This window comes from Lathamus discolor, chromosome 4 (genome assembly GCF_037157495.1).
Source record: "Lathamus discolor isolate bLatDis1 chromosome 4, bLatDis1.hap1, whole genome shotgun sequence".
NCBI lineage: Eukaryota > Metazoa > Chordata > Aves > Psittaciformes > Psittacidae > Lathamus > Lathamus discolor.
The window spans coordinates 85,221,268-85,249,267 of NC_088887.1; the positions used below are offsets into that span (position 1 = coordinate 85,221,268).

The window sequence follows — 28,000 nt, forward strand, 5'->3', positions numbered from 1 at the left end:
ACATGTTTCCAAGCACATCCTTTAGATAAGAACAAGTTATGCTTCTCTGTACGTATTTTAGAGCACAGTATACCATTACTTTCATCCAGCAAGAGAACTCATTCATGCAGCATTTATACCTCAACAAATCCACTAAGCTTTTTAAATTGTATTATTTACAGCTTCTTTAATAACTAGCTCTATAAATAAGTAAAATGCTAATACTTTGGTGGATTAAGGTTTATATGTCCAAATCCTCTTCATTTCCAGAAGTGAGCCGGGATGGTCTGGACATGTTCCACAGTCTGTGAAGGCACTGTCTTTTTATTGCAAGCAGAAATCCCCCTGCCTCTCTATCTACCCATAAGCCATAATTAACAAACTTCTTAAATCACGAAAATGAGTCTTACAGTAGTCTTTAAGGTCCACTTTATCTCTTGCATTTAGTCAGACAGGAAACGGACAGATGGAGAGCATGAGGGAAAGGTAAGAGATGTTTGCAACAGCCACCTTGACTTGTGGCTCTGGCAAGCCGAGTTTCAAATTCCTGTTTTGAGCCTGCTGTATTTTAGATCATCAGTGTGTACCCACCATTTAATTGTAATACTCTGTCTGCTAAACCTGCTTAAAATACATCAGCAGTTCTAATCCCTTCAAGACATCAGAGTCTAGAACTAAAAGGTTCCCTTTACTGGAGGTAAAGGTTCTCTTTACTGGAATCCTCTCGTAACAGATCCAAAAGCACATATGCCTCTGAAGTTCCCTAATTTCTAGCTGGGGAAGAGTAAGAATTTAGGAGTATAGACTGGCTTCTACTATATGCAAACACCTTCAACTCTAAACAAAAGCAATTTACAGCTTGTGGTGGGTGGACCCTGAGCAGCAGCCAAGCACCCATATTGGCTGCTCACTGGCTGCCACCAGTGGGAGCAGGACAGAGAAGTGTGAAGAACAAAAGCAAGGAAACTCAGATGATGAGTTTTCTCAACAGTTTAGTGAAGGAAAGAGAGAGAATCATAGAATACTGGTTGGAAGGGACCTCATGGATCATCTGGTCCAAACTTTCTTGGCAAAGCATAACCTAGACTAGATAGATGTCTGAGCACCTTGTCCAGCTGAATTACAAGTGTCCAACACTTGGGAGTCCACCACTTCCCTGGGGAGATTATTCCAATGGCCATGCAAATACAATCACTCACCACCTCTTGCAAGCAGACTGATGACCAGCCAGTCCCTGAGCAATAACCACCTTGGAAGCCACCCCCCACCCCACTTCAACTTTCTTCCTCTATTTCCAGTTTATATAGCTGAGCATGACATTAGATGGCATAAAATATTCCTTTGGCTGATTCAGAGCAGCTCTTCAGCTGTGTCCCCTCTCAATCTCATGAATACCACCCCTTGCTTGCTGGGGACAGGGGAAGAAGAGTAAGCCCTGATGCTGTGCCAGCACTGTCCAGCAATGGCTGTAACAACGGCGTGCTGCCAACGTTGTTTTAGCCAAGCACAAGCAAAGCACAAGAAGATTCAGGCTGCTATGAAGAAAGTTAACTCCATCCTAGGCATACCCAGGAATCTGCTGTATTTTAAACCAATACAAAACTCAATACTCACAGAAACATATTCAGGGATAGAAAGCTGGTCTTCAGGAAGTAACTTTAGCTGCTTATAGCAATCATCTGTCAACTCCAAGTCTCGCAAGCTACGACGGATATCTCCAGCCCTCTCCCTTAACTGGCGATTTGTTTCCTCCAGTTGCTTCTGTCTCAATAAAATAGTTTCCATTTCTTGTTTCATTAGAGCCTGATGTTTTCTTTAAGATTGATTTGAAAACAGAAGACATTAAGTAGCAAGTAACACAAGTAACAAACCTTCACAATACCCTGGCAAGGCAGTGAGTTATGCTCATTGTAGTGGGGAAAATTTACAGAGATTAGGTAATTAGCACAAAAGTGTATACCACCATGATTACACAATCATATCATATATAAAAACCGAGAAACTTTACAGACATTGACAATACAAGGCTGAATCTGAGAAGTGTCAATTAATCTCCACATATTCTGACTTTAATTGGTAAATTAAGACTAACTTATAAATTCAAAACATTAAAAACAGGAAAAAGCTGACTGTATTTCCACACAAAACCCAAGGAACTAGTAAATCACCATAGCAATAATAAGCTAAATTTGTGTCTTATCAAGTTTCAGCACATACATGCTTGAGGCCTATTCCACACACAACCCTTCATTTTCTCCCCTGTGTAATACACAAAATTGGGATCCATTTAAAAAAAAACAAAACACACAAACCACACACCACAAAGACCACTACGCTTAAACAAGCAGCCCTACTACCAGCCTTAAAATATTACTATTACTATTATCACCAGATATACGGTATTACGCAACAAGAAAAACTGTGCATCACTTCAAGATGTTTCTAAGTGTTCATTTTATTTAAATCAAATGTAACTTTTTCAGAGGTTTAGCCATGACTCTTGAAAATTTATTCAAAATAAATCATTCTTCAAAATGCACCAAATCCTACATTATTTAAAAAAGTAATATTAAAAATACTAGCTAGTACTACAAGAAAATGTCTGCCCCACTGGTTTCAAAAAGACAAGAGAAAGTCCTAGGTCATCAATGCAGTCACACAAGGACACACTCTGCACACAGTGTGCAATACTCTTAAACAGAGATGGAAAGTGATGTAAAAGACAGACAGGGAAACTAATGAAAAGACTGGGAAAGGTAAAGTAGTTAAACTTTTTATGCTTATTAATAGCAATTTGCACCAAGGTACTTGTTTTACTGAACACTTCTCAAATAACTCAGATACGGCCAACATAAAAATATGCCACTCTGGTGCAAAACAGCATTCAGAATGACAAGCATTTTTCTGACAGTCAGAGGCTCTAAGTTAAAAGACTTTGTTGTAACTATTCCCAAGTCTGGCTTCATATCCTTAAATCTGTTCTAGGCTTACTACAGAATATGCCTTTGAATTAGTTACATCCTGTAAACTGTAACGTGAGATTTGTAAATAATGCTCTTCCTTCACAGGTGTTAGAACATTTAACTGACAAAGTAATTTGGAGAAACCTGCTTGCCAGTCTATTTTCAGTTATAGGTTAACTCAAAATGTTTCAGAAAAGCAAGATGAAAAGTTTCCGCATCATCAACTGAAAACATTTCTGACCAATAAGCAGTCCTAACTGGGAGTGCTAAATGTTATCCCCTTACTTTTCCCAAGTCATCAAGGCTGCAGAGTTATTCAAAATTCTGTTAAATTCGATGCAAAATCAGCCACGTCTACCTACTCCTTTTACTCTTTACTAGTTTTAAGAATGTTCTTACTCCAGTCCCTATTCAGTTTTGAATCCAGGTAACAATAAAACTTCAGCAAGGGAAAGCTGAATTTAAATGTATGTATAAGTAAATGAAACACAACAAATTCTACTTTTAGAATGCAAAAGCAATCCTATTCCTGCAATTCATAATCATTAGTTTCCATAAACTATGAATTAATAAAAAATCATATTAATAAATTATTAAAGACAAAGTTCTTAGTTTTACTCCCACTGTACCTGGCATCTTCTTGCTGTAATGCCAGCTGACTATCCAGTCGTAAAGACAATAGCTTCTTTTGATGGACTGCATCATTAAGTTTCTCTTCTAGCTCTTCAATCTAAATAGAAAGAATATAAGTATAAAACAAAGACTGGAGCTTACTTTGGTAATAAAAAAAAAACAACTGTACAAAAAGGGGGAGAGCCAATGCCGTAGGAAATGTAATGACTGTCTAACAAGACCTCCAAATATGCCAAATAATAAGTTTCATAAATATGATACAGATTTTGCCCTAATGAACTAAAAGTAAAAAAGACCTAGCTTTAAACCTTATTGTTTTCAGCCAAATAGCTACTTGTTCAACCAATTTCAAACCAGGCTTAAATACAAAGCAGCAAGCCTGTGAAAGCCATGATTAGTATATAGTAGGCCGTAAATGTGGACTGCACACAAGTGTGGCAAAGCTTTAACAACCGTTCTTAGTTTCATGCATCTTGGTGGCAATTGCACACAATAAAACCCCCTCCCCTATTAGCATGCTGGCATATTCTAGCCACATCCTGATTAACAGATCATTGAATAGTATTCAGATTACTTTTTCTACTATTACAAAGTAGAAAAGCCCTATGAAGCTGCTTTTACCAGTGACAAAATTATTCATTTCTGAAAGAAAACAGGTCTTTTTCTTCTGTTTATAGAAAAGAAAAACCTAACTCAATCCCACTTCATTCATTTGAAATGGTGAATGAACTTGTTCAAGTCAGCTAAACTCTCCGTATCTTTGTTTCCTTCTTTTCTCAAAAAGACCAACCCAACGAAGAAAAAACACCAAACCCCCCTTCCAAAAAAAACTAAGTAGGCTTTTCAGCAGAACATAGGTTTCTATCATACTCTAAGAGCACCAGAAACAAGAAAAGATTATATAACAAAAGGAACATTTCTTACCTTGGTCAGATACTCTACTTTCAAGTTGTCAATCATCAAGTTTTTCTGAGATAGTTCTATTTTAAGCAGCTGAAGATTATGGAGCAACTCCTTCCGTTCGATCAGCTGCTTAGTTATTTTAACAGTACCTTCTCTCTCTTCAGAGGAAGAAATATCATCAGTGGGTACTGTGGTTTCTAAGCTAATATCTTCAGACTCGAAAGAGCTAGAAATGTTTACTTTCCTCATTTCCTTCGAGCTTTTAAGTGACATTTTCTTCCGCTACTTGCAAAGCTTTCTTTATGTTGTACTTTTAGATGAGCCCCCGAAAAATTAACTGTAAGAATCAAGACAATCAAGTGAAAAGCATTATAAAAAATTTAAAAGTTAAAAAAGACCACTAAGCAATACTTCCCAGCATCACATGAATGTATTTATTTACACAAGAAAAACATTTTAAGAGGCTCAAGAAGTTGCCCAAGGGCTCTGTCGCTTAAGTAATTGTTAGCACGAGGTTTGACTGCAGTAAGCTAAATACCGGTGTGAATCAAGCTCACTGGTAAGATGCTACAGGTAAATCAGGATGCACACCTGCCATTCACGCTTTCAGAAGAACATGCACCAAAACCTCACAAGATCCATGAGCCATACATAATCAGAGAACATCCAATAACGAACATTAACAATGCCTGCTACAAAAAGCAATACGGGAATAGAGTGACGGCCACTTTTGTCTTCTCTAAAGTAGCAGCTCTGGTACACTTACCAGGCTAACTTACTCAACAGCCACACGTACTTTACAACCGCTCGGTACAGACCACGGCTTTTACCGAAGAGGCGCGCAGACTAACGCAAGCTGTTCCAAGCCCTGCAGGGAAAGGCAGTGCTGCGCTAACGCGAGGGGCGCCGAACCCGCCAGGGCTGGCTCCCCCAGGCCACTGCTCCTTCCACACGCCGGATGCCCAAGTCAGCGAAAGACAACGGCCAGCAGGGTGTATAGAAGCGAGAAGCAGCTGACCCGCCGGGCGAGGAGGGCTCTGCCCGGCAGCCGCAGCCCTAACACCGACCCGGCCGCTCACTCCCCTCAGACGGCGGCGACGCGCCCTTCCGCCTTCCCTCAGGGCGGCAGAGGCGGGGCTGCGCGACGCCATCACCACGGCGACCGCGGCGCCGCCGCGCGCAGCTTCCCGCGCCCTCTGCCGCGGAGCGTGCCGGGAGGAAGCGGCGGCGGCGGCGGCGGCGCGCGCCATGCAGACCTCGCGGACGTTCGTGAAGCGCACGCGGGCGGGCGCCGTCGTGAAGGTGGTGCGCGAGCACTACCTGCGTGACGACATCGCGTGCGGCGCCGCCGCCTGCCGCCGCTGCCCGCCGCGGCCTGACGCGCCCGCGCCCAGCCTCCAGGCGCAGCCCGGCGGTGCCGCCAGCAGCCTCTGGCCCGGCCCGCACTACCTCCTGCCCGACACCAACGTCGTCCTTCACCAGGTAAGCCGCGGGTGTCGCCGCGGGCCTCGGCACCGCTCTGGGCCTGGTCATGCGCCGCTCTGCTTCAGCCTCGGCTAAATCGTGTGGGAGCGAGGGGTCCCCTCAGGTGTTGGGTCCGGGCGTCGTGCCTGGAGAGGCGTGGATAGCGTCAGCAGTGAGTACGCCGCCGGGCTCGGGCCTTCTGTTGTTGGTGTCTGGAACGAGTTGGCTTTTCTGTGCCTGCGTGACACCGTGGAGGCATTCAGCATCGCCGAATCTGGTCTGATCTTCAGCTGTGTTCCGGTTTTGTATTTCGCTGCCTCAATAATGGGAGTAAAGAACTTGTTCCACAGGATCATAGAATTCCGGTTGGAAGTAACCTCAAGGATTGTCTAGTCCAATCTCTCTTGGCAGTGCATGACCTAGATGGCATGTCACAGCACTCTGTCCAGTCAAATCTGAAAAGTATCCAACCATAGGGGATCCACCACTTTCCTGGGGAGATTATTCCAGTGGCTGATTGTTCTCATCGTGAAAAATTTTCTGATGTGTCCAGCCAGAATCTTGTCAGAAGTAACTTAAACCCATTACCCTTTTCCATTTTACTCCTGTTAAAAAGGCAATCTCCATCTTCTTTGTAGCCACCCTTTAAATACTGAACAGTATTTATTTATTCGCTGTTTGCAGTCTGATACAGGTATGGAAAGTCAGGCTAGAATGGTGTATAGACTGAAGCAGCATCAGGATCTTCAGGTGGTTACTGCATTTTCGTGACTACCTATTCCATTTTTCAGACCTGTTGTAGGTTTTGGTTCTTCGTACTGTGATGCTGATTCCAGGTAATGAATAGAGGCTGCAAAAGCATCCCATGTGCAACCCTGGAAGCATGGGATGAACTTTATTCTGCAGCCCATTACTAATTGTGCAAAGGCTTGAGGCTGGGCAGTGCAGGCAGTGCATTCCAGGCTGGGAGAATTCCTGATCTTGATGATTTCTTTGTTTGGTGGGTTTTGTGGGTTGGTTGTTTTGTTTGTTTTTTTTTTTTTTTTTTTTATTGCTTTAGAATGCATGAAAAGTAGAATAGCCCTGTGCCAACATTAGAGACTGGAAATAATTCGTGAATAGTAACATGGATTACTCTGGAGAGAGGCACAACACTCACGCTTCAGCTATTGCTCATCCTGAAAGTTGTAAGAAATTTTTTCCCAAACCAGCAAATCGAGGGATGCGTTCAGCCTGTTACCACGGACTTCTTGGTGTCTGTTGGTAAAGTTTGTGTATGTGTAATGTAGAACACTCTTAAGAATGTGCCAGGGTACACTGCCGTGAATTGGAGCAGCAGGATTAGAAAGTCTTGGTAACAGCAGGGAAAGGTTTTACCCAACAACTGGGGCATGACTGCAAAAGTAAGACTTGGCCTAGTAGTTCATCTTGTGCGTAGAATAATTCTTGATTACTTGCCCTAGGAACGTGGCTCTTAATCTGTTAGGTCATTTAAACATCAGATGAAGAGGAGCTTGGTTTGGCATGGATTTCAGTTCTTTTAGCCATGCTCCCTAGAGCCTTACTGCTGTCTTGTGCCTTGGCAGGGGGTTTAGGGTAGGTGATCTCCAGAGGTCCCTTAGAACCCTGATGATTCTGTGATTCTATGATTCTGTCTCATTTTGGAGATGGGTTTGTACAATTCCTTGCCACAAGCTTAGGAAATGAAGCTCACTTTTCTCCTGACGGGCTGCATGGATGCTTGGTGTAGACTTCTCTCTGTTGCATATCATGTCTGTCAGGAGTTGGCTGAGAAAAGTGCTGAAAATTTTTAAACACATTTCCTCAAAAAAAAAAATAGGCCTTTGAAAAGGTGAAGAGCAGCTAACAGAATTCCTGGTGAATTGAATCTAAAGAAATGAAAACTGGAGGGCAACAGTGGGATTGGTTTTGGAGAACTTAAACTTACACATGCCACAGGCATATCAGTGTTAGCTGTGTAACAGTGGTCAGGTACTATTTTATGGTTTTCATTGTTCACAAAGACTTATCCCAGAAAGCCTTTAAACTATGTTGGATTACCATCATATTGCATATAGATGTATTTGGTTTGCAAAAGTAATAATTTACAAGAACTCATCCTATGTAAACCAAATTTCTAGTGTACATGTGGCCTTAGATTTGATTGGAGTACTGCACACATTGAGGCTGAATTTGGTGGAAATCAGAGTAAGTCATCCTCTTCATTCCAGCAAAATTCAGGTTACAAAGAGGATAGAAAACCCTATTTTAACTGGGTAAGTCCTGTTATTGGATAGAATTAAACAACAATTTTTTTTATTCATTTCCATTTTGTTCCTCAGATTGATATACTTGAAGATCCTGTCATTAAGAATGTCATTGTGCTACAGACCGTCTTACAAGAAGTCAGGAATCGGAGTACACCAGTATACAAGCGAATTAGGGACGTGATTCAAACCCCTGAAAAACATTTCTATTCTTTCACCAATGAACATCATAGGTAAGGTGTGGAATAGGATGTAACAATTGCACTGCTAGCCAGTGAAAGAAACTGGGAAACAGAACTGCAACATTTGAACTAGGTAAAAAAATTAGACTGGGGTGCATAGAACTGTATACTTGTAAGGAATCCTATTGGGGAATGGTTGTGTTCCAGGAACACGGTCTGTAATTAATATAAGCATATATATATATATATATATATTATGAAAAGGTGTTTAGAATAATGAGTGGGATTTACAAACAAAACTTGCCCTGAAATATGGAATACTGATTTTCCATTTTAGTGTCCTTTTTAAACATATTCCAATATTTTTGTTGATATTGCCAGCTCAGTCTGTAGCAGAATTTAAAAAAAAAAAAGGTTAGTTAGACAGAAAGCTCTAAGAAATAAACATGCAATTAATTTGCCTTTTTTTGCCCTCACAGGCAGTTTCCAATATGCAGTATTGTAGTTCTAGGAATCTTGAATCCATAGTTGTTGCATCTTGAATGCAGTTCTCTTCAGTTGTCAGTTGCAATGGTTGTGTTAGAAATTAGCTCTTCCTTCCAATTTTAATTTACCCTTGTGTCTCCTGACCGTCAGTGGCCTATAGAGTGTTACACATACAAAAAACACAGCAGTGATTCTTTTGGCCTCACAGTCTTGCTTGTCTGAAAATTTTTTGTAAGTATGGGTAGATGTTAGGATATATTTTGTTTCATTTATGTATTTATTTATGTGTACGTGTTCATGTATTTAGAGAAACATACATAGAGCAGAAGAAAGGAGAAACTTCTAATGACCGCAATGACAGAGCCATTCGAGTAGCAGTAAAATGGTACAGTGAGCACTTGAAGAAAATAGAGGATGAAGAGAAGATTCAAGTTATCTTTTTAACAAATGACAGAATTAATAAGGAGAAAGCTGTAGAGGAAGGGATAACTGCATATACATGTAAGTAAAGTGACATGTATGTTTAATTTATTGCTCAGATAAACAATCTCAGCAGTCTCTTCATACCTAAATCTGGTGCATCTCTTGCATAAATTTTATGTGTGTGCTTTTGTAGGTGAGGAATATATAAAAAGCTTGGTAGCTAATCCAGAGCTTGTAGATCGTCTTGCTTGTGTATCTGATGAAGGGGTATGTTTTTATTTTCTTTTTATAAAATAAATTAATCACAAATGGTTTGCAGTATGTTACGGGACACTGTGTCAGGCCACTAGCATCAGTTTGGAATATGAGGACTCTGGATGTAGTACCAATTTAATAATACAACCTTTTGACAACTGAAAAGGAAAGGAGATATATTGCAGCAGTTTTTACTGCTGCTTATATGCCTTTTAGTGTCTAGTTATTTCTAAAAGGCTACTTGCTTTAGGTAACTGGTATAAAGATGAGAATAATAATGGTTAAAGAAAGTGTATAAATATTAAAGAAATGGAAATAAAATGAAAAGTGGGTATTGCAAACCATTTCACCCTCTGCTTTGTATGTATTATTTGAAAGTTTATGTCAACTTACTGATAAATTTCTATGAAAAGCTCTCATTTTTGTGGTCATGTAAGTTGTAAGTGTAAGCTGCAGCTCAGACATGAGCTACATTCTCTTTTATTTCCTTGTGCTTTGTGTTTATCAGAATCAAGACTTGTATTTTCACATGAGACTGATATAACTAAAAACTAACACCAAAAAATGGGAAGGTTAATTTTGTCAGGGGTAGTCCTGTCAGAATAGGGTGGGGCAGGCAAGAATGGGAAGAAAGTGCAGGGCTCAGTTGATCTGCTCAGCAGCTCATTGCCTGACACCTCCAAAGGTTTAGTCATAGTAATATATTTTCATAATATTTTATATAGTTTATATTATGCGCTTGTACTGTGTGCCATACTCTTTACCATGTAATGCTAGTAGTATATGCAAGTCAGCATAAAAGCGTGTGTCACTTGGGCAGTATCTTTTTAAGTAACTGCAGGCAAACAGGAGAAGAAAAGGAGGCATTCCTGTAATTGCCATGTTTCTGTGTTCTTTATGCCTTTTATACTTAACTAGAAAAATTACTTCTTAATAGTTGTGTTTTATTGCTGTGTATATTCATATCTAACATAGTAATGATTTTAGAGCTTGCTAGCTTGAGTGTCATGTTCCTGAGTTGATTTAGGAATAATCATGAGTACAAAAGACTGATAATTTCTTCTCGTTGTTTTTTGCTGCTGCTTTTTTTGTTTGTTTGTTTCATTTTGTTTTTTTGATTTGGCTTTTTTCAAGAAAGAAATAGAAAGTGGAAAAATAATTTTCCCAGAACATATTCCTCTTAGCAAATTGCAGCAAGGGATAAAATCTGGTAATTACCTCCAAGGAACTTACAGGGCAAGCAGAGATAATTATCTTGAAGCTACTGTTTGGGTTCATGGAGATGCTGAAGAAAAAGAGGTAAGTTTTTTATTTTACCTTCATGCTGTGAATTTTTAACTAGCCTCAGTAATGACTTAAAATGCAGTTCTTTCATAGTGACATATATTAAAAAGAGCATTATAGTAATTTTTCCTTTTCTGGTTTTTTTTTTTCTGACTTTTTTGCTGATATTTTACTTTGTATGGATATAGGCTACTGAAATGCTGACTGTGCCGTTAATACTTTTTCAGTTGACTAATGATTTTTTTTTTATTAGTTTGAAATACATGATAAGAGACAGAGACATAAGTTTGTAGGAGGATTTTCAGAGAAACTGTGATGAGCCCGTGTGAGGCTCTCCTGCTTTATTTCCCCTAATATTTTCATGCCCGATGATGAGTAGGTGGATTCTTTTCCTCTACCCAGTTAACAGTCTACCTACTGTTGGTACAGCTGTCCTGTTTCAAGCAGCAGCACTTACCTCCTCTCTTCCTGTTTGTGGTGGCAGCTGGAGATGCTTCCCTGGCTCCCCATTTCTTTTATTCCTGTTTTCCCGTAGTATATGGAGTTCCCTAGCCTGCAAAGGTAGAAGGATTATATGATTATAAACAAAACAAAACATCTGTGGAAAGCACATTATTTTTGTGGAGGCAATTGGAATCCCGAAATAATATCATAAGTACTGAAAGAAACCAAGGCAGAGGAAAAAAATGCATCACAAACATACCTTAAAATGTTCTTTAGAGTGCAGAGCCTGTTACACATGTATACTCTTCTGATATACTGCTTTGATATGGGTCTTCTGTTGCTATCATTGTGAATGTTTACATTTTCATTTTGTTTTCTAAAAAAAATACAGATAATTATACAAGGATTGAAACATTTAAATCGAGCAGTTCATGAAGATATTGTAGCTGTGGAGCTGTTGCCAAAAGGTGAATGGGTGGCACTGTCCTCAGTGGTCTTGCAAGATGATGGCCAAAATGAAGATGACATTGAAACTGAGGAGGAGAAAGAAAACATTGTATGCAATAAATAACTTTTCACTTCACTCTTATTCATTACCCTGACAGTGCTAGGCTTTAGATTTACACATCCGTTTTATACTATTGTGTATAAATAAACTATGAAACTTAATTGTAGTTGTACAGTTGCATTAATTATATGATTATGTCTAAAACTGATACTTTCTAATTAATCCCAATCAGAAATTGCCATGTTACTTTGTTAAGCTTTAGTAACTCCAAAAGTTCCTGAGTGGTAGTCAGATAATATAAAGCTGTATACTGATGTGCACATTAGGATTTGCTAGAATAGGAGCAGGTGTTGTGTCATGATGACAGTCAGCTTTTACAGGCAGTGCATACCTTTGGAACCAGTTGTGAAATCTTCTTTAGCTTCTTGCAGTAATTCCGCTCAATGTGCGTGCAGTGCATACACATATATACCCTGTCCAACAAATATTTGTATTTCTTTAAAAACATGATCTTCCCACAGGGGATGTTTTTTAATTACTTGGTTTATATTTACTGGAGAATTTTCAAGCAACATAAGAGGGTTCCTGAAAATTAAAGTTGTTTTTTTTTTTTTTTTTTTAATTTTTTTTAAATTTTTTTTTTATTTTTAAGAATATTGAGATAGTTGTGGAGTAAGCAGACACAGTGGGACAAGGTAGCATTTCTTCGCCTTTTTTCTGCTGTTCCTTGATTTTTCTAAAGTTATGTCCATTAAAAAAAACCCACAACAGTGTAGGCAGGTCACATACTAAAAATACTAAAAGACATGCAAAGCACAGGGAGGCATATATCTGCTTATGAAGTCATAATAGAATTTACAGCATTATAGTGAAACATAAGATGTTACCACCAAGGTTTGAGATACGTGCTGTAGTCAAGCATGTTAACGTGAGTTCAAAGATTTTTTTGCTTTTAACCCTTGTGTGTTCTACCAGCTGAAGACTTCTGTTAGCAAGGACATGCTGAGACCTACAGGAAAAGTAGTGGGAATTATAAAACGAAACTGGCGACCACTTTGTGGCATGCTTTCCAAGTCAGAAATCAAAGAGGTAAGGAAACAATCCAGTTACTGTAAGTGCAGATGTTTGGGTTTTTGTTATTTTTCTCTGTAATTGAAAATGGATTGTTCCCTTTTCTGGTTATTAATAGGCAAGGCGCCATTTGTTCACACCAGCTGATCGTAGAATTCCTCGCATTCGAATAGAAACAAGACAAGCGGATAAATTGGAAGGACAAAGAATAATTGTTGCTATTGACGGCTGGCCCAGGAATTCCAGGTATCCTAATGTGAGTTTAAGCTTTTCTTTATGAACTTTTTTCTATCTCAATTTTATGTGTTATTAGGTAAGGTGCTTATTATCTGCAATACTGAGTATCTTCAAAAAGTGTTGATGTGAATTTTGAGTGCCATTTGATGGTGCTGATTAAGGAAGTCTCTAAATTATTTAGTTCATTCTTACCCCCCACAAAAAAATACGGTTTATCATACTCGAAAAGCTCACTCTGCCAGTTCTGCAGTGAACTTACATGTGCTAACTAAGGTGCTTTATTTAGACTAACCAGGGACCCCCTTGTTTTAGTCTGGGTTCCTAGAAATGTGAACCTTTTGCTGTGACTTTGCTCATTCACAGACTGATCACTGTCTTGACAAGTAGTTTTAAAAACCTTGGCCAAATTCAGTCGAACTGACAGTGGGGCTGAGTTACAGGTAATGAAGTTCTTGAAAGATCTTTGGAAATAAATAGGAGGCTATAAGGGAAAATGAGGACTAGCTTTAATTTGCATTGAGAACAAAGTAGGTTTTAAAGTGGCTTCCATTGGCTTGCGTAGGAATGCATAGCTTGCAATGAGTGAGAGCGCAGGTGTCACAAACACGTTTAGAGAAATGAAAGAAACTTGGAATATATGGAACTACTGCTAAGGTGAAGACAGCATTACTGCAGAGGATGAGATGTGAGAGATGAGAGGAATGAAATAGTGCTGATACAGTATTAGGGAGTGGGCACACCACAAACCCGTAGAGAAATTAGACCTCACTAGTTTTGCTGCTTACGCAGCAATGTTTGTTCTTAACTGCAAAACTGAATTGCCACGTTTATAATTTTGCAGTCTTAACTGTGGAGAGTTTTATTGCCATTCAGGGAAAAGAGGGGGATGTACACATTTCAGACTTACTGCACCAATTAAATATTTGAAATTAAATTTCTTTGTTAAAGCTGAGACAGCTAGCTGAAGAAAGAAAGATTATTCTTACTGTTAGCTTAATATACTAATAACCTATGGAATAATGGTCTCCAAATACTTCTGAGCTAACAGTGTTGCTTGCTGTGCATGTGTGTGTATATTTGTATGTGTGCGTATTGTTTCTCAGGGTCATTTTGTAAAGAACTTGGGAAGTGCTGGAGATAAAGAGACCGAGACAGAAGTTCTTCTGCTTGAACATGATGTCCCTCATCAGCCTTTTTCCCAGGCTGTCCTTAGTTGCCTACCAAAAATGCCATGGAGCATTACAGAACAGGTAATAATTTTTAAATTATTGTAATAATACCTATGTATTCTACTTCAGACCGAGTCGTGGTGCTCTTGGATAACCTAGTGCATCAGAAATAGAGGAGAAATGTCCAGAACCATTTTATCTCAGTGTAAATTTTCGGCTGGATTTCTGTGGAGACAAACCCTCTGGAAATTTTGGGGTGTGGCTAAAATTATTTGTTAGGGACAGACATTTTAAGATAAAAAGCACATTACAGGTGTTATTAAAAATAAAAATGTAAAAGGTTGTGGGGTTTGTTTTTTTTTTTCAAAGGAGAGAGACCGCAATTTAGATTATTGTAAGATTGTCACTAAGAGTTTTTGCATTTTGCTCAATAGCTTTGTAACTGAATGTGGCAGCCTGTGTCATCAATAAAATAATCTGAGGAAACTTCAGTATATTCCTGCCATAATCCAGTAAAGTAACTGGAGAGATTAATGTTTGCAGAATTGCATATTTTAAATGCAATTAGTAAATTTCAGGTTCTGCCCAGTAGCTTAAATATGGAAAATGGTTGCTTTAGAATGTATAAAAAAAATGTCATCAGGGAACAATTTGAGCATGATAAGGTTTTGGATTGGGCTGAGTTTTGGGTGGTTTTGTTTGTTTGGGCTGGTGTGGGCTGTGTTCTTGTTTGTGCATTTTGTGTACTTTAGTTTCTCTGAGGTGGACTGTTTTTATTATAATTATATCTACTTTTTGGGGGGTGAAGGAAGCATCTTTGTACATTAGCTCTGTAAAAGTCATTTGTCTAGTCTAAAATACCTGAGATCTTTCTGTAGCCATCTTACAAAGGTAAATATTTCCAGTATGCTGTTCCTTTTAACTGTTGAGAAAGCTAAGCCTTAAAAAGCTAGAATTGAGAGCAGTCATATTCTAAACAAATTGTCCAGCTGGACATCAGTCAAAATGTCACTTAAATCTGGATTCAGTCGTGATCATGAGAATATTGAGGTTGCGTTCTGTTTGTCTTCCTGTTTGCTGTAAAACAAACAAATATAAGTATTTGATCATCTTTTGAGTTGTTTTTTGTCACTGTAGTTCCTGCACATCTGTTTTGATCTTATAAATACATATTGTTGCAAATCATGTCCTAAAACAAAAAAAGCACTCTGAAAATACTTGGTTGGTTTGGAAAATCTTATGTGAACTGCCTTTCCCAGGGGATCATTTTTACTTTGATATGGAAAATGTTCTTGAAAACATTTTTTTTTTTTTTTTTTTTTTTTTAATTTCAGGATATGAAACACAGGGAGGACTTAAGGCATCTGTGTATTTGTAGCGTTGATCCTCCTGGCTGTACAGATATTGATGACGCATTACATTGTAGAGAAATAGAAAATGGAAATATAGAGGTATTGTCTCTCTCTCACTCTATTATCTGGTCATTTATTTACTTTTTCCTTTATTTTACAAACAGTGCAGTAGTGGTAATAGTAAATGACATGAGCAAAGCTCCAGGTCTGTTGTAAAAGAAATTAACAGTGTTTACACAACTGCAAGATGGCAGTAATGAAAGGGAACCTATTGGCATTACATCAGTGTTGGAAGTGGGAATTTTCTAAATTCACCCTGCTTTCTGCTCATTTGGCATGGGAAATGAACATAAAACTTAATGGCTGCTTTAGCTAAGTATAAACATGGATATCTACAGCTAGAATAAGTATCAGTGGAAAAAGTGAAGCTACTGTTGTAATGCCTAAGGAATTACTACTTTATTAAAATAAGAAAAGAGGGCATTAAAAAGCTACAGGCTTAACATGAACATTCTACCCCCTTATATCTGATTTAGTCAGGTTTTCTTCCTTATAAATTCATCTGTAACTCTACTTGGTGGGTGTGCAAAAATGGAAGGTCTATCAAACAGAAAACCAAAAACGAGTTTTCAGTGAGCCTTTGAGAAAATGACAGAGGTTATCTGAGCCCCCAGGCAGGAAGGGTTGCATTGGAAATTAATACAACTTTCCACTAAATGTATGGACACTCTTATTTTGTGTAATTGCTGCAACTATTTATTTTTTTTAGTATCAGTGTGATAGATTTTAACTATTCCTGTTACTGGATATAGGAGCTGCTGAAGGGAACTGGCAATGAGTAAATTGGGTTGTAAATAAAAACTTGAGGGTGCCTTTCATGATAAGAACTATGTTTTCTATGACGCTGTTTTTTAGGTTGGTGTACATATTGCAGATGTCAGCCATTTCATTCGTCCAGGAAATGCTTTGGATGAGGAGTCAGTAAAAAGAGGAACAACAGTATATCTGTGTGAAAAAGTAAGTTTTCTGTAGCTTTTTGTTCAACTAAGCAGTTAGGTTTTCATGGCCTTCCTCCTGTAATTCTTGGGAATATTCTCTAAGCTAAATAAAAAAAAAAACCAAAGTAGGCTCCTTTGGGCTGCTTGTAATTTGCCTAAGACTATCAAAATGAAGGTGCTTTCTGCCATTCAGCTTGCACAGCAAGAGGGATGAAACTGGAGTACTGTTGTAATACCAGTCTGAAACTGCAGAAGTGGCCTGGTTTGGCTTTTCAGTTGTTTTTCTTGTGATAGCTACATCTTTATTATATATATGTTTCTTATGATTTGTATTCATTACAATTGTGGTCCTGTTTATTTTAACTTCTTACAGACCGTGCTTTTTTTTTTCAGAAGTAACTTACTAAAAAAGTGGTAATAAAAATGGATATTGGAAGAATTTTCACCGAGTAGCTCACTTTTCTCTTGGAAATCTGAGCTTTATTAGCAAAAAAAAAAATAAAAAATAAAAGGTTATTATTTTCAAGCATTTAGTACAGTAAAGATTTGGAAATTAAAACATATATTTGTACTGAGTCATGATTTTTATTCTTTATTTTGCAGAGGATTGATATGGTTCCAGAGTTACTTAGTTCCAATTTATGCTCCCTGAGATCTGATGTGGACAGGTATATATATATGATCCATGCTTTGATCTTGATGAGAAGCTCCAGATATTTATATGTGGATTTTAATAGATTTTTTTTCCCTTTTCCCTCTCAGGCTTGCTTTTTCATGTATATGGGAGATGAACCATAAGGCTGAAATTCTAAAAACCAGATTTACAAAAAGTGTTATCAAATCCAAGGTTAGTCACAAATACTATATTTCAAAAAAAGAAGCTTGAGGCCTTTTTACGAAAACTATGATCAACAGACTAAATGCTGTTTATTGATTTTTCTATATTGTTCTGATGATCCTTGAGGTCCCTTCCAACCTGGTAATCTATGATATTCTTAGAATTAGGAAATTATACTTAAACCCTAGAAAGACAAAGTGTTTGATTTTGTCCCTTCTTTTAAACTTCTATGGCTGCAGTGTTTTTTGTGCAGTTACTTTGTTATGGTATTTCATTTAAAAAGTATAAATGTATTGAGATACCTATAGAGATACGGAGGTATATATATAACATGGTTGGTATATACCAGCTACTAATAATTTTCAATTAAATTCAGTGGATTTTGTAGTTGTTAAATACATTTCTGAAAATTAGACCTCAGATGTATAAAATACATCTGTGTAAAATATATGCATATAAAATACATCTGTGATCAGCATAAAAAAACACTGTAACTGCCTAGCATTTCTTGATGTCTTGCGTAGATCTGTCCTGTTTCTACATTATTTAAGAGTTGTAATTCAGCACGTAAATGAATGGCAAGCTTTGTATTTGTGTGAGCCACCTTTGACAGCAAACTGCAGTTTCTGCCAGACAACTATGTTTTCCATTATTCTGTTGCGTTACCATGCCTCTCTTTTTTTCAACCTCTTCAAGGCTTCTCTTACATATGCCGAAGCACAGATGAGAATTGATTCAGCAACTATGAACGATGATATTACCACCAGCCTACGTAAACTAAACAAATTAGCAAAAATTATGAAGAAGAGAAGAATTGATAATGGGTAAACCATGCAGTGTTGCTGTTCCTTTTTCCCCTGGTTTCTTTGGTTGGTTTTGTTTTCTGTTTTTCCTGGCTGTTTTTTGCTGTCAAACTGTATAATGATCCTGTGTGGCCATTTCTCCAATGAATATCTTTTAAAAGAGCAGTACTTTGCCATTTTAGTTTGCATGAAATTGCCTGTCTTCATTTCCCAAAAAACAGTTAACTTGGGGTGCTTACAAGATCAGTCAGTATGGATCTCTTACAATCATTATAAAAAGACAACCGTGAGAGCAGCGTTTGAAATTTTAGGAGCTACTGCTGATGTGAGTCAGCATTATAATTTTGCCTAATCTGAACATTAATTTCCCAAATTTACTTTTAATTCCTGATGTATTTGGGGGGGGTGGGGTGGGGGGTGGGTGTTCCATTTTTATTTCTTCTGATTTTTAAATTACATTTTCATTATAAACCCAGATATTGTGTACAGCCTTGCAATTGAGCTGTTGTATGCTTTACTGCAATTTGCTAATAGCTCTTCCTGTCTTCCAGAGCCTTGACACTTTCCTCACCAGAAGTTCGTTTCCACATGGACAGTGAAACTCATGATCCTATTGATCTGCAGACTAAGGAGCTAAAGTATGTGTTTTATTTTCCTCAGTTAGTTAATTCAGAGCAGGGATGGAATTAAAGACATGTTTAAGTAGTAACATTAATAGTGTACAGAGTTCATATAATAGTGCGTAATAGTCATAGACTTATAAAACTGCTTGGGTTGGAAGGGACCTTTAAAGATCATCTAATACAAAGCCTCCTGCCATGGCAGGGACGCCTTTCACTAGATCAGGTTGCTCAAAGCCTCATCCAGCCTGGCCTTGAACACTGCCAGGGGTGGGACAACTTCTTGGGGAAGCTGACCCTAGAATTCAAGTATTCCTCTGTATTTTACTGTGCTAATTACGAAGCAAGTTTTGAGCTGTATGCTTCACATATGAACCTAAGTCTTTGCTACTGATTTAATTGAGCACTAAGGTCCAAACTTTCTACACCACACTGGCTTCTGTGATGCTCTTCTACTGGTATTAACAAAGGAAAGTAGAACTTGGGAGTTATGGATTACTGAAACCTTAAGAAAAACATAGCAGTTATTGCACATTATTGCAGAGTGATACAGTCTTACTGAGGAGTTGTAGAAATGGAGCTACTAATTCAGTTTCTGAAGATTGTTACTTTGCCTCATACTACTGCTTAGTGTCTGTGCTAAAATCTACACTTAATTACCTGAACTGTCATGCCTGTGGTGTGCAACATGGTGTTTTCAAACTTACATGTACAATATTAGAACAGTACTCTTAGGAAGAAATCAAAAACTTACCTGTTGACATTTTGAGACAATTTTAAAGAGAGTTTTTCTTGAATATAATTTGTAATTTTAGAATGGGTGTTTTTCTTCTGACTCAGTATCCAAACTCAATAAATGTTAATGTTTTTAAAATGTTTTTAAAGTCTTAAAAATGTTTGTCTAATTGTATAAATGTTTAAAACAACTGGGGAATATTGTATAATACTGTTCAGGATGGTGGAATGTCTCTTAATTAGGCACTCAAGTAAATACATAGTTTAATGCTTTTCTAACAATATAAAATATTTCATGTTGATAGAGAAACAAATTCCATGGTTGAAGAGTTCATGTTGCTTGCCAATATTTCTGTGGCACAAAAAATTCACAGTGAGTTCCCAGAGTTTGCCTTGCTCCGGAAACATCCTGCTCCTCCTCCATCAAATTATGACATCCTTGTGAAGGCTGCAAAGTCCAAGGCAAGTTTGTACCATGCTAATTATGTGACTTAGTTAAAAGAAGCTGTGGGTTTTTTCTCTGACTGGCCACTTACCCCAGAGTAAGGGTTCAAAAATGGTGTTTTAAAAGTGTATCAGCTGCACTTTGAAATTGCTGGTACTTATAACAAGATTAAGTGTATTTCTAGGTGAAAGGAAGTATTTTGTGCTTTTAAATCCCTTCTTTCAGTAAAGAAAGCAAATCACTCTGAAAGTCTTTCCTACTGTAACTCTTGTAAGTTGTGAGTATTTCTCCTCTCCAAGCCACATGCGATTTTTGAGCCAATTTTTGGCTTTGGATCACATACATTATTGATGTACTTACAAATTGGTCAATCATATCAAATAACATATCTCTCTTAAAGAGCCAGGAAATAAGAAAATGTGTCCATATGTATTTATAGTTTCCATCCTCTCTGTAGATCAGCTAGAGGTTAATTTAGCCTGAAACAAGTCTGATTTAATAAACAAGTCTGAACTGAAAAATTACTTTTCCAGTTGCAGGGCTCTTTTATTCGAGCTAATCGTTCTAACTTTCTAGGCATTGTGATGTGCAGTCATATTTCCTTTCCCCTCAACCATTCACACACATGTACACCCCTGTATGTTTTTTAGAAGCTAGAGAGAAACTCCCTTATTCTATCAGTGCAAGATCAATAGATGAGCCAAAACCCAGCCCATTTCATCTTCCACAGCTATAAAACTGCAATAGTCATAATAATTTCATTTGTACTCTGAAACTTACTATTAAACTACCGTTTTATTTGGAAAGCTAAATTCCTATACATAGACAAATGTTCTTTTAGTAAACCAAAGTGGCTTTTCACTGTGACACAACCATCATGATTAGATATTAATATGCTATACTTTTGTCATGCTTTTAAAAATAAATATGTATTTATTTTACCATAATTTGGTCTCTAGATCATGCTTTGTGTTCAGTGGTTTACATAAAGGAAAGAACATTCAACTGATCTTACGATGTGTGACGGGAAATAAAATGCATTCTCTATTTTCTTCTACCTACCTTAATTTTTATCAGCGAACACTGGCAATCAAGGAACAAAATGTCATATAATTGGTTTTACAAGTTACTTTCCCAAGTATAAGTTTTAGTAACTGTGGAATAAGTACAACAAGGTTGATTACTGCTTAATCTTAGTCAATAAAGGGATGGAAAAATCAAATGAAATAAAGAACTTGTTAATATTAACAAAGTATTTCTTAGTTCTGGATGGGTTTGTTCTCTGAATTGCTAGGCTACTGACTTTTCATATTTTGCATATAGTACTAGTAATAATGAGGGAGGGACCTGTGCATGTGTGGATTTACCTATATATTCATTTATTGGTAATAGTGGCATTCAGTGGGGTTATTCGGCATTATAGCTCTGCCAGCTGCTAAGATTAGCATGGATGTGGCTGTACATTTCTGCTTACACTCTGCTAATATTTGCTAATAATACCTGACCTTTTTTATTTTTTGATTCCCTCCTTCCAGAATTTGGAAATTAAGACAGATTCAGCAAAGGCTTTAGCTGAATCATTGGACAAAGCAGAATCTCCTACATTCCCATATCTAAATACACTGCTGCGAATTTTGACCACTCGCTGCATGATGCAAGCTGTTTATTTCTGCTCCGGAATGGATAATGATTTTCATCACTATGGTTTAGCTTCACCTATTTATACCCACTTTACCTCACCTATTAGAAGGTATTTTTAATTTGGGAACCTTTCAAAGAACAAAAATAAGTGATTTATTTGTGGATAAATTCTATTTTAAATTGCGGTGTTGTGCATTTAGAAGATACTGTTTCAGTTCAGCTTTAAATCTCAGTTGAAACAGCGATGGCTTTAGATGGTGATCAGTCTTCATACATACTCCCGGGTTCACTGCCTGTGACTCCTAAGATCAAACAAAATCTTTAAAAAAAAACTTATAATAGAAATACATCCCTAATGCATATCTGGCATAAAAACACACTTTGGGATCAGTTAGCATTATGTAAGTCAGCAGAGACTGAGGCAGAGTTTTGTCTGTCATTTTTCAGATGTAAGCTGTGTTTAAATTTTGGGACTGTATTTTACATATGAAAGCATTGCTGATTTGAAACTTTCATTGCAGTTAAATCGTACACCTTGGAAAATCGGAGGTTTTTTTCTTCTTTTTACCAAGAAGTATTCAAGGAAAATAGTTGTCGTATTTTTTTCTCCTCAGGAACATTTCAACTGAAATCTCTCTTACAGGAGGATTAAAATTCCTGTGCATTTGTGTGGATAATTTATGGAGCTTCTAGGAGTCTTAAATTTTAGTTGCTTACAGATGCGTTAAAAAGTTCCTCGTTGAAGGTCTGTTAGAAGTTATGTACAAAGATGTGAAACTGTGATTATGCTTTGCAGATCAATGGTATTGAAACACCGTTCTATACTAAATTTGGTTAAGTCATGTACTGTTGAGTACAGGCTCACGGTACAAAGAAGCAGCAAAGTACAGGCTCTACTGGTAGAACATAATAGAGTTTATGTTGGAGAAACAGTACAGTTCATGCTGGCTTTGCAGAGTGTATCTTTGATCAATGAAAAGAGTGATCTTGAATTAATACAGGGAGTTATCAGCACACTGTCATTATTGCAAAAATGTTTTGATCTAGAAGAGTCACAAGCCCAAAATTATATTCATATATATATATATTTTTTAAGTAAGTTTGATCATTTAATCTCATCTATGCAGGTATGCTGACATCATAGTACATCGACTTTTGGCAGTGGCCATCGGAGCAGATGATACTTACCCAGAACTTAGAGATAAACATAAAATAGCAGATATGTGCAAAAATCTCAATTACAGACATAAAATGGCTCAATATGCACAAAGAGCATCTGTTGCATTCCATACACAGGTAAGTTTTGATATGCGAGGATTAACTGTAGTGGACTACTTATGTTGATTTTAAAGGCAGAGAGGGAACATTGAGTTGTGCTTTGCAGAGCAAAACTAAGCGAGTAAGAGCAAGAGCTGCCTAAGGAAAAGCTTCAACATTGTGTTGCTGGCTTTGAAAGAGTAATGGCATCTTGCGGATTCTTTTTACTTTGTGTTTTATATCAATATGATGGATGCTTAATACTACAGTAATTTTTATAAACTGTTTATGGGATTTCTTCTGCTTTCAATATGTGGTGTGTAATAATCACTAAGTATAGATTTGTATTTGAATATTTTCTTTTTTTAAGCCAGTATGTATGTAAGACAGAAGAGAATGTTCTAGTGCTTTTATTCTTATTCATGTATTTTACTTCTGTTACAGCTGTTCTTCAAAAGCAAAGGAGTAGTGAATGAAGATGCATATATATTATTTGTAAGAAAAAATGCAATTGTGGTTCTGATTCCCAAGTATGGGCTAGAAGGAACAGTCTTCTTTGAAGAAAAAGGTAAACCAACACCAAGACTGGATTACAACAATGAGGTATGTTAACTGCCTTTACTTTTTTTATTTGGTAAGTGAGCAGAATGACTAAAATCTAGCTGGTTTTAGAGGGGTAAGAGAGGCTTTTCTAAGCCTCTGAACATTCAGGAGTCATTTATGTTAATTTATATTCACACATAATAATTTCCTACAAAAATATCTGTAAAAGAACATATGCCATTTTAAACAGTGACTATTTATACAAAATTTGAACTTTCAGGTACCATCATTGACTGTGGAAGACACAACATTATGTGTATTTGATAAAGTTAAGGTGAACATTATGTTAGATGCTTCCAACATCCAACATCAGAAAATTCAGATGGTGTTGGTAGAACCAAAGGTAAGGCACATTTGTGATTCACAGAAATCACATTACCCTTCAGTACTGTTAAAAAATCAGCGTATGGTAGAATTGAAGTTTAAACCAGGAGGAAAAAAACCACTTAGCAGCAGATTGTTGCGGTTGCTTTGCATCCACTCTCGAGAAGACACAGGTCTGCTTTCACTGGCTGTTGAAAAGAATAAAGGGCTGTAAATTAAATTTCCTTCTGGGCCCATCAGGGTTATTTCCACTGATAGGAAAGATGATGATTTGCTGAAGTAGTATCTTCTGAATTTCATGGTTCTGTAATCAAATCTCCCTTTTGAAAACCTGCCAAAACTCCGTCAGTTCATCTTTGCTCCAGTAAATTACGCTGTAACTGCGATGGGCAGCTCAGAAGGAAACTATGTAATTGCTGGCTGTAAATGGCAGTCCTTTCTTAAAACTGTCACAATATAAAAATTCCCCCTTGATAATGTGGTAAGAACTGTAGTGTCCTAATAACTGTGTCTCTGGTCTTCAGACTTTCCAGTTCTAGCTTCTTAGTACATCTGGGATACGGGTTTTCACCTGGTCTCATACCTCAGGTCTGCTGAGTATTTTGCATGCCATTGAATACCTTCATTAAGTTACATCTGACTTGGTAAACAGATGGTGCAGTAATTGAGTATCCATAATCATGTAGGAAAAAGATCCAAAATAAGCAAGAGGTCCTTGTTTTTGCAGTCAAACATTATCATCTCTCTGGTTTTGCTGAGAAATTACCTATTTTCAAGCACACCTAAATATAAAAATATATAAAGTTGTCATATAGGCTTGAGTTGAAGGCAGTCCTCATGATCTCAAAAAGTTGGGGGGGGGGTAGATAATGCTATCTGTAGTAGAAAGAAACCTTGCATCCTGCTGTGCATTTTCATGCTGAGCTGCCCGCTGCTTGTGCTCACCAGTAAACGTTTGTCCAAGCTTCTGCTGAGGGACACACTTTGTTCATTGAAAATGGACACGTATTAGGGCTGACGAAAGCTGGCTTCCCTTCTACTTGCACTAATTTCTGTGAAGGTCCCTTTTTCTACAACAAACCAAATACTATAATTTTAGCTTTTCCCTTGATACAGGAATGGCCATACTAGTTAAGCCAAAATACTTTGTCATCCTGACCATCAGTTACTAGTTCCCCTTCTTTGTAAGGAGCGAGTGCAGGAGTCAAATGCATATACAGTGATCATTCCCTCTGTGTCTGTTCTGAGCTTCCAGCAATTTGCAACTTAAATACACAGCTCACCTTGTATGAAAAAGTCCTTGACCTTTCATCTGTTTAAAACCTAATACAGTTACTTGATGACATACTGTGTTTCCTACGCTATGAAAAATAGTCTGGTATTCCCGTTTACTATTCCCATGCGACCCAATTCTATATACTTCTTTTAGCTCCTCCTTTACTGGAAACCTTTGCATCTTTGATTTTCCTCATTGGTTTTATGTTGTTATGGTTCTTTTGTAAGATTTGTTTGAGCTAGGAGCAGCAGCACATACATGACACTTGCGAGCACACCACAGATCCATACAGGATCACATACATACAGAAATTAGGTACAGGATTCTCTGTGGTGTATGGTGTTATGTGGGAACACTTTTCATCTTTCAGTTCATTTTTTTAATATGTTTTTTTAATTTGTCACAGTTTTCTTGATACTGGTCTTAATTTTTCTCGACTGCTTCAAATACACTTTCATTACCTGCTTTAGGCGTCTGTTATCATCCAGCTAGTTACTGATGGAGATGCAAGGAAGAATTTCCTGCCTCTCACTTAGATTCTTTTATTACTGTTCTCAGTCTTTTTTGCTTGCCTGTTTAATTTTGCAATTATTCATTTGGACAAGATTTTCACTTCTTTAACTGTTCTCTTGAAATTTTATTGATAATTAGCATGTTCTTCCTCCAAGCCTTTTTTAAATTCCATCTCACCCCCAAAAGTATTTTGCCTTTTTGCAACCTCCTTTAATAAAATCTTCATTAAATTCCTTATTGTTCCTCATGTAATGTATTTTAAGGTTTGGGATATTTATCTGTAGTACAGGGATGGTTCTGTGGGCAACCTCTTAAGCAGGTCCTCAGGTATAGAGTTGTTTCTCCCTGTTCATGTGTTCTCTGACCAGCTGCCCCAACAAACAGGCCTTTACACCTAGAAACATAGACTCTGTCTAGAGCCTTCTTGTGACACTCACTCATTGAAGGTAATTGATTGTAACTACCTGTTCTCACAGCCTCTCCAATACTCTTTAGCATGTCGTAATAGTTGCCATCCTAACTCGCTGACCAGAACCATAACCTTTGGCTTATGGCGGTGGGTTTAATGCATAGGTGTTTGTGACATGCTCATAGAATTAAATGACTATTCCTTCTACTGGTATATGCTGTTGTCACTTACACGTGATTTATAACCTGGTATTGAAGTCCTAGTGATTGGCTTCCTTGCATCAAGCTTCTGAAATGCCTGTTACCTTCTCTCATCGGACATTAGTTTGCCCAGAGACCTAAGTGTAGAGGAGAATACATGTGTATAGTCTTGGTCCAGCTGTCTTATGGACGCTACTTAAATGAACTCCATCACAGCTTGCTTTGCTCTCCTCTCTTTGAATACCTGTCTTGGGTTCAGCAGTAGCAGTCATTTTTCTCCTTAGTAGCTGGTGCAGTGCTGTGTTTTGACTTTCAGCCTGGGAACAGCGCTGATAACACCAGTGTTTTAAGTTGGTGTTCAGTAATGTTTATACTGACTGAGGGCTTTCTCAGTCTCATGCTGTCAGGGAGGAGGGGTAGCCAGGAGTAAGCAGAGACAGGACACCTGACCCAAACTAGCCAAAGAGGTATTCCATACCACAGCACATCATGCCCAATATATAAACTGGGGGCAGTAACCTGGAAGGGCTAGATCACTGCTGAGGTGGGCTGGGTATCGGGTGGTGCACGGTTGTATTCTCTTCCTTGTTATTTCCCTTACCATTATTATCACTGGTGGCAGCAGCAATGGTTTGTGTTATACCTTAGTTACCGGCCTGTTGGTATCTCCACCAGTGGGAGTTACATTCTTTCAATTCTCCTCCCCATCCCTCTGGGAGCAGGGCAGAGGAAAGGGGAGAGTGAGCGAGCGGCTGCATGGTTCTGGGTTACTGGCTGGGCTTAAACCACAACAGTACCACACTCTCAAAGAAATCATAGTGTGCTTCCTGGTGACCTCTTTAAATACAAGTAATTCTCTATCAGGATACAGGCTTGTCTCTGTTCCTGTTGTTCCTTGCTTTAGAACTGGTTTTTATTTATTTCCAAAGTTTTTACCATTTCTGCCAAAGCTACATGCCTTCTTGCAGTGCAGCGTCCTGAGCCAGACAGGCACAGCACTGCAGGAAACACTGTGGTCGTGACTTTCAATAGCAAAATGGAAATTGTGAGGTTAAGGTCCCTTCTCACCTCTCCACTCATCCCCCGGCCACTTTGGGCAGCAGAGATGGTGCTGCTGCCCTCTCCCTGAGCTCTTCCCAGCTTTTCCTGCAGCTGAGTGTTCCTGCTGCCAGTGTTGTATGATGGTACACCCTCCTTTAGGGGACTAACAGTTTTCTGGTGTTGATACAGTGTAAAAGGTCTGTATAAGTGAACTCAAGTTTCATCATGAAGTTACGAGTTAAAATTGAGTTAAAAGTGTTCTGACTTCATGCTGTTCTTACTGTAGATACAAGGAAATGATGTGCCTGCAAATCTGTCTACGGAGACAAGCAGCAACAGTGAACCAGAGAAGAAGAAAAGGAAGCTACAAAAATAGCTCGATACTAAAGTTAATAGGAAGTCATACAAGAATTCTTTGTATTTATGTATTTTTTTCCCCATGGACAAAATGCTAGAAGCAGATTCTGTTTACTTTTAAATACACATTTTAATAATTTGTAAAACTGGCTTTTTAAAAAGTAACTTTTTAATGAATATGTATGTATGCAGCAGAACAGTAGTTTAAAAACCATCTATGTTTTAATGTATGTCTATAGTTTTGTCATGTGGGTGAAAATAAATGCTTCTGCAAAGTGAAGGAATGGTTGCATTTTATTTTTTAACAGCCTTAAGGCCAT

At 37.9% G+C, this 28,000-nt stretch overlaps 2 protein-coding genes across 7 annotated transcripts in view; one reads left to right on the forward strand and one right to left on the reverse strand.

Annotated features, from left to right (window-relative positions):
* Positions 1-5,630, reverse strand: part of PIBF1 (progesterone immunomodulatory binding factor 1) — a 121,847-nt gene extending 116,217 nt beyond the window's left edge. For 3 of the 6 annotated variants that reach the window (XM_065678126.1, XM_065678128.1, XM_065678125.1), the window contains exons 1-4: positions 5,245-5,630; positions 4,500-4,815; positions 3,572-3,672; positions 1,594-1,792 (exon numbers count right to left, since the gene is read on the reverse strand). In XM_065678126.1, coding sequence (XP_065534198.1) covers positions 1,594-1,792; positions 3,572-3,672; positions 4,500-4,751 — 552 coding nt within the window. In that variant the 5' untranslated portion in view covers positions 4,752-4,815; positions 5,245-5,630. The remainder of the gene's footprint in view (positions 1-1,593; positions 1,793-3,571; positions 3,673-4,499; positions 4,816-5,244) is intronic. The other 3 variants (XM_065678127.1, XM_065678123.1, XM_065678124.1) reach the window with 2 other exon arrangements.
* A 71-nt stretch (positions 5,631-5,701) lies between these two features.
* DIS3 (DIS3 homolog, exosome endoribonuclease and 3'-5' exoribonuclease) lies at positions 5,702-27,960 on the forward strand. The gene is made up of 21 exons (XM_065678129.1): positions 5,702-5,960; positions 8,285-8,442; positions 9,185-9,378; positions 9,494-9,567; positions 10,690-10,854; positions 11,675-11,839; positions 12,767-12,880; positions 12,981-13,118; positions 14,203-14,349; positions 15,603-15,719; positions 16,536-16,637; positions 17,222-17,286; positions 17,381-17,465; positions 18,153-18,280; positions 18,811-18,897; positions 19,920-20,076; positions 21,595-21,809; positions 22,828-22,996; positions 23,402-23,560; positions 23,781-23,903; positions 27,610-27,960. The coding sequence occupies exons 1-21, from the start codon at positions 5,727-5,729 to the stop codon at positions 27,697-27,699; spliced, it is 2,886 nt and encodes a 961-aa protein (XP_065534201.1). The 5' UTR covers positions 5,702-5,726; the 3' UTR covers positions 27,700-27,960.
* Positions 27,961-28,000: the final 40 nt, after the last annotated feature.

Coding starts and splice junctions, on each gene's coding strand:
- DIS3 (XM_065678129.1), top strand. CDS start 5,727: ATGCAGACCTCGCGGACGTTCGTGAAGCGCACGCGGGCGGGCGCCGTC. Junction 14,350..15,602: donor CATGGAGCATTACAGAACAG/GTAATAATTTTT, acceptor TTTTAATTTCAG/GATATGAAACACAGGGAGGA. Junction 18,281..18,810: donor AAGAGAAGAATTGATAATGG/GTAAACCATGCA, acceptor CCTGTCTTCCAG/AGCCTTGACACTTTCCTCAC.